The 12,168-nt window shown below is 34.8% G+C and overlaps 1 protein-coding gene across 1 annotated transcript; it reads right to left on the bottom strand.

Moving 5' to 3' along the window:
• Positions 1-3,221: 3,221 nt before the first annotated feature.
• On the bottom strand, positions 3,222-7,689 carry LOC109242801 (NAC domain-containing protein 86-like). Its single transcript, XM_019409662.1, has 6 exons — positions 7,424-7,689; positions 6,204-6,481; positions 5,379-5,708; positions 4,588-5,013; positions 4,386-4,461; positions 3,222-4,086 (listed from the first exon to the last, which is right to left on the bottom strand). Exons 1-6 carry the CDS (start codon positions 7,578-7,580, stop codon positions 3,392-3,394), a joined length of 1,962 nt encoding a protein of 653 aa, XP_019265207.1. The 5' UTR covers positions 7,581-7,689; the 3' UTR covers positions 3,222-3,391.
• Positions 7,690-12,168: the final 4,479 nt, after the last annotated feature.

The following is a 12,168-nucleotide window of genomic DNA, read 5'->3' on the forward strand; positions in this document are numbered from 1 at the left end:
TCTTTATTTATTTAGAGGATACAGGAATCAGAAAAATTAAATAATACCAGCAAGTTTGGAATGAGGAAATAAAACACAGGTTATAAAAGAAATTGGAACACACAAAAAGCTAGGAGTAATTGAAAATTACAAGGCTTGTAGTAATGATTATTAATCATTAGTAATCATGAGAGAACTAAATATTTGTTGGTGTATTTTCGGATGGTATAGGAAGTGAATATTTATAATTGTAAGATTTGTGTAAGAAAATGACAAGTGTTCATCTACTTGTCAAAAACTTTTCATGCAAGGAGACATTTGGTAGGGGCTCTATACACTTGGCTATAGCATCAAGGAGATCAAGCCACATAACTATTTATGTAGCCATTTGTCCACAAAAATATTGAAATACTACCATAGCATGAACTTATAATAACTACTTATTTGTTCAAATTACTAGGTTTACCTATATAGTTTAAGTCAGAAAATAAATTGATGCTGACTGAAACATTGCTAATGTGCTGCATTGGCCACTTGATACCACTCCTCTTTATCTTATTCATTCAAGCTTATTTTTTCACACTCTCCTCATTAATTTTTTTCACAATCTCTTTGTTGGAGAACTAGTGGGTATTCAAAAGGGTGTATCCCTCATTGATTAGGAGGAGCTCCCTCTTTCATTTCATTTTATAAAAAGAAATTTTACCTTAGGCAGAAAAGTTATACATCCTATTTATTATAAATCTAAATCATTTTAAAATATTATTTTTTATAACTATCTTTTATATTTTATAGTAAAATAAGTATTTATGGTATATACATTGAGGCATGAAATAAGTCATGAAATATGCTATTTATGTTTTTTCTCTCTCTTAGACAGCTGGGCATACCTATTTTAAGGTGATTGATGTTATTGTATTCATGAATACATGGCGTGAATACATGTGAATACATACGCGTATAGCTTGACTGCCCTGATTTTAGGCGCTTTTTGCTGGTGTATTCATGAATACATGGCGCGAATACATGTGAATACATGCGTGTACAGCTGGACTGCTTTGATTTTAGGCGTTTTTGCTGCTGTATTCATGAATACAGCAGCGCGAATACATGTGAATACATGCTCGTACAGCTGGACTGCCCTGATTTAGGCGCTTTTTGCTGCTATATTCATGAATATATGGTGTGAATACATGCGCGTTCAGCTGGACTGCTCTGATTATTAGGCGCTTTTTGCTGGTGTATTCATGAATATAGCAGCGCGAATACACAACCGTAATAACTGAATAGTAGCTATAGAAAATAATTATGTATATGGTAGTTATAGAAAGTTAATAGCCACTAAACAATACTCCCTCCGGTCCAAAATAAGTAATTTTTTAGCTGTTTTCACACAGATTAATAAATCCACCTTTTAGCATTAATTAGCAATGAAATTGACCATATTAACCTTTACTATCTCTTCACATAAATACTCCTAAAACACACTCCAACACTATTTACTCCAAAGGCAATGCAGGAAAAAATAATTAATTCATTCTTGAAATCTGGAAAAATCACTTATTTTGGACCGGAGGGAGTAGTGGTTTCTGAAAATTCCTCTTTATAAACAATTGGTCTTTCTAATTGGGCTAATAAAGAGTAAGAAAAAGGATTTTTTACCTCATATAGCAAAGGCTAGAACCTTATTTAGTTTAAATAAATACCATTTAAAAAAAATTATATTCTATAGATACCTTTTAAGGTTTATAGCAAAATATTTAATTTTGGTTACCTCCTAGCCCTAAGCCACTAAATACGCTAATCAGTTACACTATTTTCTTTCTCTCTCTACTTTGATACATCCCATTCTCTTTCCCCATCCCATTAAAATTTCCGATCTCCTCCTCCTTCCACCGGATTTGTGCAAAGCCCACTTCAGAAATTGCTCCGGCTCCCGCATCCGACGACTCCAACAACTTGAACTTGGTCCAATTGAACAGCCTTGCTCCAATGGGCTATTTGGGAACAAAAATAATCCTGCTGATGTTGATTTTGAATTTGATTTATTGATGCAAGATGAGTACCAGTTCGATATCTTCTCACTGTTGGCCCCGGAACATGGGCATACTACATAGGCTAATTCTTATGTTTTTTTTTTGTGAAAAAATAGGGTCAATATAATGTTTTAACAATTAACGTTGATATAGCTTTGGCAACAGAGCCTGGATATACTAGATTGGCTAATTCTTCTGATGTTTTCTGAAATTTTTGGGTCAATAATGTATTGACAATTAGCTACAACGTTCAATAAGATTTGTTATGACTTTGCTCTTTTGTGTAGAGCATTTCAATGTATCTCGTTGTATTTCATTGTATTCACTATCTTTTTTTTTCATTGTAATTCAATGTATCTCGTTGTATTCCATGTATTTCATTGTATTCAGTGTCCTATTTTCTCATTGTAATTCAATGTATCCCTCTGTATCCTATCTATTTCATTGTATTCATTGTCTCGCTATATGCCATGAATGTATTCATATGTTTTTTTAATTAATATAATTTATGTATTCAGATGTATTATATAATTTCTCTGAATATTGCTATATTTTTGGGGTATTTTGCGGTTGAGAATCTTTTTTATAACTGAAAAATACAAAATTTATGTGTTATAATTGAGTTTGTTGAGTTAGATTAGGAGTCTAATTGATTCACTTTCCGTTTTAAAAACAGTGTAATCCCCTATTTCACGACGTGAATACAGTCGAATACAATAATTTGTCCAGCTGTTTCACTCCATGAATACAGTCGAATACACTCGAATACAACAACTGATTAGCTGGACTTCCCTGATTCACGCCTATTTTTGCTACTGTATTCATGAATATAATAGCTTAAATACATCAAATACATCTTATAACCACAGAAAAGGTATCTGTGTTCCGTAATATAGCAAATGGTATCTATAGATGGCTAACTACTACTAAAAGATAGTGCTTTATGAAAATTTCTCTAAGAAAAAGGGGGTGAGCTTGCACCCAAAAGAATTAGACCCTAGGTAAAATGGATCTACCGTAGTGGTGTCTGGTTCATCTGAATCCTGAACATAAATTTATGTAAATATATATAAACTCATAAATTTAACAAGATAATGAGTTTAACAATATAAACCCATAACTTTAACAATTATGGATCCGCTTCTGGGTGGAGGAAGTAGATGAACACTTGGCCAGCTCAAATTAACAAAAACACTAAATCAGGGCTCAAGCTAAAAGAAAAACTTACTATTAAAGTATACTTGATATATATGGTAAAACAAAATACAGCTACAGTTTTGGTATTCAAAGGCAGAGGCCTCTAAGTTAGGCCTTCCCTAACAACAATTATGGTTAGCAATACAAGAAAATGTTCAGATTTTTAATTTAAAAAAAAATCAAAAAGAAGGGACAATATGGTGCAACCAAATAGTAGAAAGAGCTACAACAAGGGTGAGATAAGGCCATTTCTTTTCCACAGCCACATTGCAATATTTCTCTTCTTCTTTGTCAGCAATTGGGAGCTTGTTTTGCTTATAACAATCCCATTTATAATCTTGAGCCTTCTTTTTCTCCTCCCTCTCCATTAAGCATTCTCTATTGACACTGACACCCCTCTTGTTTTCTAATTTCGAACCTTTTTCGTCCAAGCATTCACCAAAACATATCCAAAAAATAACATGTAAAAGTGCAACCATACTCGCCAAAGTTCTCATAGTTGTTGTCCATGGTCTTCTGACTTTCTTAATAAAATTATCAAGAAAAGTTCTCTCTTTCGGTATTATTGCTGTTGAATCTGATATTTTTCCTATATATATAGGAAAGTCATGGACTGTGACTAGGTTACGATGAATCCTAAGAGTAGTAGAAGGTGTCACTTGATGATAGAATGTCTTGGCTGCTTGCCTTGTTGCTATAAAAAAACCATGATTGACTTCAATCTTCTCATAAATTTCAAAGCTTGGGGAATTCGATAAACCATCAGTTATGTCTCCATCATCCAACAAGTTGTCACTGCCAAGTGCTATTGAGAAATTGTTTGTTTCTGTTTCAATGAAACCATTGAAAATGTTGTGGTGACCACTGTATTCACCTATCATTTAAATGGATCAAAAAAGAAACATAAAAGTAAATTAAGAAGAAATGAGGGGAAAAAAAGAGATAGTATGAAATTTTTAAAAGAAAGACAAGGCTTCTAAATATGCCGTGACATTTATAGTTTTAAGAACATGTCATTAAGTGTAAAATGAAAAATTTAAAAGTTAAAGAGTTTTTAATAATAAAAAGTTATTTTTTTCCAGCAGATTTAAAAGTTAGGAGCGTTATATAAAATGGAACAGTTTGGATATTATTAAAAAAAGGAAGATATATACTTGGAGAATTCTATAATACCTTGAAGCTGATTCTCTTCTCTTTGGACAGCTGAAACATTTTCTATTGGAACAGTCTTGTAATCCTCAAGAAATGTCTGTCCAAGTGTAAAGGAAAAGTTAATCGGCCATAAGCATATATATATAGGATTCCAAATTCATGATTGCTAGAATTAATTAGGTAAAAAGAAATGTTCTAGTAATTGTTAGACAAACAAATTTACCTTCTCAAGATCCCTGTCTGACATTCCTATCCATCTCAAGTTTTCTACCATTCTATCAGATTTGAAGTCCACACCAAAATCTCCAATATCAATGGACCTAACATTCTGATCTTCCTTAAGTTGTTCCATGAAATGGAATGAATCCAAGTCATGGATTTGGTTATTATCATTAGGAGGAAGAAAGGAGAAGTTATCAACAGGAGCACATGAATTTCCACCCCATGATAAGTCTTGATTGATTAGATTTTGTGAAGCTTGGGCAACTGAAAGGATTTCTTCTACAATATCCGTTTGATTTGTAGATTGAGTAAAATTTGATTGAGGCATCTTGGTATCAACATAGCCAACTTGAGGGAAGTCTTGAATCTCCAATGGAGGTAATGCAAACCTATGCTGCAACCTTGCACACTCTAATGCTATATTAACCTGAACCGGTATTTAAAAAAAAAAAAAAAAAAAAAAAGTTAAACAAAGAGTTTAACTTCTACTGTATATACTACTCGATTAAAATATTTTTATACTATTAGATCATTAAGTAATATAATTCGTAACATGAAAAATATATAAGACGTTTACTTGTTACAACGAGTGAATTTACACCGATAGATAAATATAAGTTAAAACAAAAGTAAATAAAATTAGGGTGAGAAACCAGCTCCCAAAAAGAAATTCAAAAAGTAGACTCCTTTTATTATATAGTATTATCTTGTCCTAATATTTGGTGATACTCATTGTAATACCATCTAGCTAAAACGATAAATTGACTAATAGAATTTGCATGTTGTCATTACCTTAGATGGGGGATATGGCAAAGTTCCGTAATTTGGAACGAGCTGACTGTTGTTGAAACTTAAAGCTTCATTTGATAAATATTGCATATTCCACTTATCATCACTAGGAGTAGGAGTAGCAACATTCATTGGAGAGCCATGGACTGCCATGGATGATGATGATGATGATGGCATTCCATACTCATGAGATCTAATTTCCATATCATGATGATCACATCTTCCCTCAGAATAAATTTCAATGCTAGAGGATCTATCACTTGCATAATGGACGTCACCAGTTTTTGGACCATTTAAACTCCTCTTAATCACACGACAAAGTGCATAAGCGTCCTACAAATACCAACCAAAATTAACTTAAAAACATGAAATAAATTAGTAATAATTAGATGAAAGGTTTGAGTTTTGAAACTCCGACTACGTGAGAGCTTTGCATTATCTATGTGAGCTTCCCACCTGTGATGGAAATCAATTTTTAGAAAAATATTTTATGGATAATGAGTACTTATTTGTGGAAACTATTATCCTAAAAATAGTTTTTTGTGTTTGGTTGGACAATGAAAAATATTTTCATAAAAAAAAAATTTATTTAATTAAGATCTATAGTAATTTAGAAAATTGGTAGTGATTTAATGAATTATTGAATATTAAAGATTGATATAATATCAAAGTGCAAGCAGCGATATGAAGTTAAAAGTTGAGGTAGTTATGAAGGAATATGACTTCTGCCTAAAAGTGAAGGAAAATCATTTTCTTCCAATGATGAAGCAAAAGAAAATCATTTTTTTTTTAATTTTTGAAAAATATTTTTCCCATCTATGTACATACCTGCAAGCCATTGGACACTTGACATTCACGTTCGTCTAATCGATATTCATGCATAACCCAATCAGTTCGAGCTCCATGAGGTGCTCTCCCTCTGTAATAAACCAATGTTTTCTTCATCCCAACAGACCTCATCTGTGAATTTACCTTCCTGTCCTTTCCTGTGGCCTTCCAATATCCAGCTTTCGTTGCCCGGTTAGTCCTCGATCCATTTGGATATTTACGGTCTCGAGGACTGAAGAAATACCATTCAAGATCTTTGCTTGGCAATAGGGACTTTCCTATATAGTTAAGGGGCCAAATAAAAAAGGCAAAGTGAGATCTCCATGTGAATTATATTGAAGAATTACTAGTATTAAGTATGTGAAGAATCTGACAGAAAACGAAAATTTAAAAGGACGTGAAAGAGATTATAGAAACCCAAAAGAAAGTGGATTAAAAGGGAAAAAAGGGTTGCAACTCATGATACAAGCTATTGCAATCATTTTCCACACTAACTTTTGACTTCAATACATCATCATTAGAAGTAGCAAGTACAGTTCAATAGAAGATCAAAAGATGTAGGGACCAACATCCTTTATAGCTAGGAACATGAGAAAATATTTAAGATATTTTTGTACTAAAGCATTTGTTTTTTTTATTGTTAAAGTGTGTTTCAAAGTGTTCCCAACCAGAATTTATTAGTCAGCACGCGTATGAAACACTATGCATTTAAACTAGTAAATCAGAGTTAATATATCTTACCGGTGTTTTAAATTTTCATTTTCACATACTCAAGTTTGGAAGGAAAAAATCCCTTAAATTCCAACTTATTTTTCTTCGGTCTTTGTTTAGCTAGACATGTTATCATCATATTTTTATTTCGAGTTACATTATTTATAAAAGAAATTAAAGTAATGTTATCATGACTGCATAACATTAATATACTCATGATTAAGGAAATAGTGGGCGGTATAATATCTTTGTTATACCTTTCTTGACAATCACTTTGAGAAGATATAATCTTTTGGCTAAACCTTGATCAGCATCAATGGTAGTTTATCTTTCAAATAGAAACCCTAACATGATTATATTTAAAATTAGGCTAGAACGTGCATGTTTCGCATCGTTTCTTTTTCTTTCATATAGGACTTGATTTACACATTATGTGAACAATATAATATGTACTCAAGAGGGTTCATTTAAAGAGGAGAAGAAGAAAAGGTGAAATGAAAGAGTTATACCTGGTAGATCCCATGGCTCACATTTGTAAAGATCAACTTCAGGAATGATCTCAAGTTCAATTTTCTTACCATTAATCTTTCTTTTCAAATAATAAGCCACAAGTTCTTCATCAGTGGGATGAAACCTAAAACCAGGTGGCAATGAAACAGGTGCCATATATCTCCTTTGGAACTTCTCCTCACTTTTTCTTATCCCTCTACAATATAGAGCAAAAGATATTGAGAAGAAGTCCCAAAGAAGAAGAGGGAGAGAGAGAGAGACAAAAGAAGCCGAGGAACTCAACAGTTAGAGAAGAAGGATATATGAGGAAGTTGGAAGGATTGGATTTTTGGTTTTGGGGGGGGGGGGGAGAGGGGGGAGGGGGGTAGGGTATTTGATAAGAGAGGACAAAAAGAGAAGAAGTCCAAAAAGCAAATAGGGTGGCTGCCACCCTTACCTTTAGCTACTTTTACCTTTATTTTTTTTATTTTTTTTTCACATCAAATGAAAGCTTTATTAATCTTTCTTCTCAAGCTCAAAGAACAATCTCCTTCTCATAGTCGCATAACAGTTTTAGATGAATATATAATGAAATAACTTGAGAATATGTGTTATATGTGTATATGTTTGGACGAAATGTATTCATGCATATTACCTACTTATATCTAGTTCGAGTTGAAGGTCTAATCTATTTGGACATTAAAATCACTACTACTATTTGAATTGAATATATACTAATTTTGTAATTGAACTTCACCAGTAATATTTGAATACTGGTTTAAAGGAATATTTCAAGTGAAGTACCGTTCTCAATACTCACAAATTCTAATCTTTAACTTTCACAATTTTATTAAAAAGAAAGTTTATATCCAAACACAATTTACTTTAACAGGCATTCCTTTTCAATTTCAACTTTAAAATATTATATTTTTTCTCAAATTTAACTAAAATTTTGTCCAATGCATACTAAGTATAGCTATAATATTTAGCGATTGTAGGCGTCTGGACAATATTTGGCGGATGATGAAAAAAATATAATATTTGAGATATTGAAGTGGAAAAAGAGTATTAAAAATTGATATTGTGTTTGTGGCATGAATTTCATTTAATTTGAAGAGAATTTAAAATTCTTATGAGTGATAATTCACTTGAAATATGTGTTTAACCAAAAAATAGGATTTTAATCAAAACTAGAATTTAGAAGAATCGGGTTACTGATAATCGAAAAAGTAAATAAAGAAAGAAATTTTAGAGTAACCAAGTATGAAAGCTGGTAAATCAAAGTATATTCCAATAGTCACCTCTCCTTACAATTATTTGTTTCTTCCCTTTTTTATAGCTCTTTTGGATACGAGTCTTACCTTTGTCATAATAATGCTATTATGGGCAATTAATGACTTTAAATGTTACGTTATGCAATCATATACATTAAATACATATTCTCTAACGTTTCCAATAATTAATACTCATTAAATGTTGTATCTGGGCTCCTTTTTGATGTTAGATACATTCCTTTGATTCTTCACTATCTTTGAGTTTCAAATGTCTTGAATAGGTACGAGCGTTGAATTACTTGTATGACTGCTCGCACCCCCTACATTTAATTTTACTCGTATCTGTTGTTGCTCGTATCTGTTAACCAACCTTATTTCTTTGACTGTTTGACCAGTCTATACGTCATGACACGTCACCATATACATAAATATAATTTTCCCCAATACAGATAGTCCCCCCACTTTCCATTTATTCATCAGTTTGAATATTTGGGAAGTGGAATTCATTTAAGGGAGAATTTTTGTCACCATTAATGCTCTGACAAAGTTTGACGCTTCACTTATTACTTTCATTTAATGCGCTAAACACGTGTCATCTTCTTATTGGTCATACAATTGTATAGCACTTTCTTAGGCTTTCTTTTCGGCTTCCCTGTCCACGAAGTGTCAGTTATCATTATTATGGACTTCCAATCACTATACTCTTTCCTTCTGACGGTCATTCATCGGTATAAATATAACTTCCATCTTTATCTTCTACCATTTAAAGTGTATTGAACACTTTAATTTTTCAAAACTTTTATTCACTTCTTCTTCACTTCAATCTCCTTTGTCATGGCTTCTCCGAACCCTAACCCTAGAAGAACTCCTATTTTAGACAGCTTTCCCAATGCTCCCGTTAGGCATAGAAGAGGTTGTGGTGGTAGACTCCGTAGTTTGGGATATGTCCGTGGTGGTAGTTCACTCACACCTTCTTCTAGTTCTGGCCCTTCTTCTAGAACTGGAGGTTCCCATTCTCAAAGGTTTTCTTCCAGAAACAAAGAATCCTCTGAACCCTTACGCGAACCTTTAGTGGAAGAAATAGTTCCAACGGACTTATCTTTTTACCATGACAGGGAATCTCTCAGAACTCAAGTCGCCTCTTTAAATCGAGTTGATACTTATCCTTCTTAAATTACTGACCCTTTAATCCCCATAGTTCGTAGAGATTGTCATTGGAGTGATGATTTCCCTGTCATCATTCCTAATCCAAATCAGAGAATCACCTCCTACATTATTGGATTTTCTTTTGTTTATACGTATCCCTTTACTTTAGGGTTTAAACCAGCCATTGATCCAGTTATTCTGGATTTTTGTCGCTTTTTTAATGTCATCTTGGGTCAAATTGGCCCAATCGTTTGGAGGGTTGTCGCCTGCTTAAGGCACCTCACTGACTTGGCAGATGCCAAATTTACTTTTCCCCACCTAATTCATCTTTATTCCCCTAGGCTTTTTCGCAACGGCGTTTTTACCCTAGCAGCCAGGAGCAAAAGGGTATTAGTGAGCCCTGAGGACGATAAAGATCGTGGCTGGTATGCCCGGTTTGTTGCTGCCCCCACTGCTGGTTTAGTGGGTGAAAATAACATTCCCTTCCCAGAGAAGTGGAACTTTGCACGTAAGTATTAAATCTTCCTCGTGCCTTTCCCTTTCAGGTTTTATCACCTTTTCTAATATCGCTTCTTTTTCCTTTCTCAGCAACCATGGGTGTCGTGGAAACCGTGCCCAGCTTCCGTGGTTGGGTAGGAAAATTGTTGAAGGCCGCTCCAATGGAGGGTAGGTCGTGGAAAAATCTTTCCAGCCGTTATGGTTGGAAAGTAAAAACTCATGGTAAGGGTTTCTATTTTTCCTTGTCTGTATCTAAATATCTTCTTTGTTCTAACTTTTATCCTTCTTTTTATCAGGATTTGTTATTCGTGGGGTCACCGCAGAATCGATCATAGCTGCTCGTGACTCTTTGAGTACTCGCACCTCTTCAGCCCAAAATGTATTCTTGGGTTCTTCAAAAAGAAAAGCTATTGAAACTGAAGAAGAAGATTCAGAGGAGGAAGATGAAAGTTCCCTAGTGATGAGGCCTCGAGCCCGGAGACGTATCGTCTCTGATGATGAGGCTGAAGTTTCCCCTCATCTATCTCCTTCCAAGTCTGTTATTACTCCAGTTATCATTCCCTATGATGACGTCTCTCCTCACGACACTCGTGAGTCTATTGATCAACTTTTTGCTAGTGGTTTTGGTAGTGAAAATTTAGGACCTATTTTAGATGAAATTCCCTTATCTTCTTCTTCATCTCCCGTACCTATGATTGCTCCTTTACCTTCATCAACTATTGCTTCTGTTCCTCCTTCTATCGCTCCTCCTTTGTCTATTCCTCCATCTATTGTTCACCATACGGAGGTGGGCTCTTCAAGTAAGAGTACTACTATGAGGAGCGTAACCATTGAAGTTCCTGCTAACAACAGCCTCTTGAGAAAGTCTGGTCAGGCTGATATTTGGCTCGAGCCTTTGATTGGCCCCATTGAAAAAACAAAACTTGAAAGCCACAGCAACCTGACCCTCATGAATGACATAGTGCATGCCACTTTAAAGGTATTCTTCTTTCCTATTTTTCTCCATTCTATAAAAATTTTCGACTCTGGGATTTTCACTTCTCTTTTATTTGCAGGCCAATCTTATTGGCACTGAGCTGATAAGCAGAATCTCCCTCTTGGAGAAGGCAGCACGTGATTCTCAGTTTGAGGCAAACAACTGGAAGGAACAGTTTGGCAGTGTTCAACTCGACATGGAGGATTTACAAGAGAACAAGAGTGCCTTAGAACAACAGGTTCGAGCACTCACTTCCGAGTTGGGGGTCATCAAGGCTTCGTTGAATCAGGGGGGAAAAGAACGAGAACGTCTTGAGACTTCATTTTCCGAACAATTATCCAAGGCCAGTGAAGAAATCAGGGCATTGAAGGATCTTTTGAACCAAAAAGAAGTTTATGCCGGGGAGTTAGTTCAGAATTTGACTAAGGCACAGGAGGATCTTCGTGCCTCTGTGGATAGTATGCATGCTTTGGAGAATTCTCATGCCGCCCTTCAATCTTCTTATAATTCTGTATTAGCTGAGAATGAAGGACTCAAGAATGAGNGAGGTACCCGTCTAGATTTTAGGAAGAGTCCTTCTTGGATACGATCAGAGCAATTCTGGATATTCAAGGAAGGACAACTCATGCTCAGAGTGGGGAAAGAAGGTTAGATCTCAAGATAGATGGAGGGGGCGGGGGGGGGCTAAAGGAGCAGCAACTTGGAGGGAGTAAAACTGATAAGCGTAGGCTGTACCCAAAGAAGGCCGAAAAGAAGCTCTCAGCATGAATGTGTGCACTGGGTCGAGCGTGCAAAGGAGATCCTAGACCCCGACTAGATGAATCGGGGAAGTTTCCTTTAGCTCTTGCTTTTTATTTGTGTGTCATGGGGA

Source organism: Nicotiana attenuata, unplaced genomic scaffold (assembly GCF_001879085.1).
Source record: "Nicotiana attenuata strain UT unplaced genomic scaffold, NIATTr2, whole genome shotgun sequence".
Lineage (NCBI taxonomy): Eukaryota > Viridiplantae > Streptophyta > Magnoliopsida > Solanales > Solanaceae > Nicotiana > Nicotiana attenuata.

Coding starts and splice junctions, on each gene's coding strand:
- LOC109242801 (XM_019409662.1), bottom strand. CDS start 7,580: ATGGCACCTGTTTCATTGCCACCTGGTTTTAGGTTTCATCCCACTGAT. Junction 5,014..5,378: donor TGCCATATCCCCCATCTAAG/GTAATGACAACA, acceptor ATACCGGTTCAG/GTTAATATAGCATTAGAGTG. Junction 4,087..4,385: donor AGAAGAGAATCAGCTTCAAG/GTATTATAGAAT, acceptor TTTAAATGATAG/GTGAATACAGTGGTCACCAC.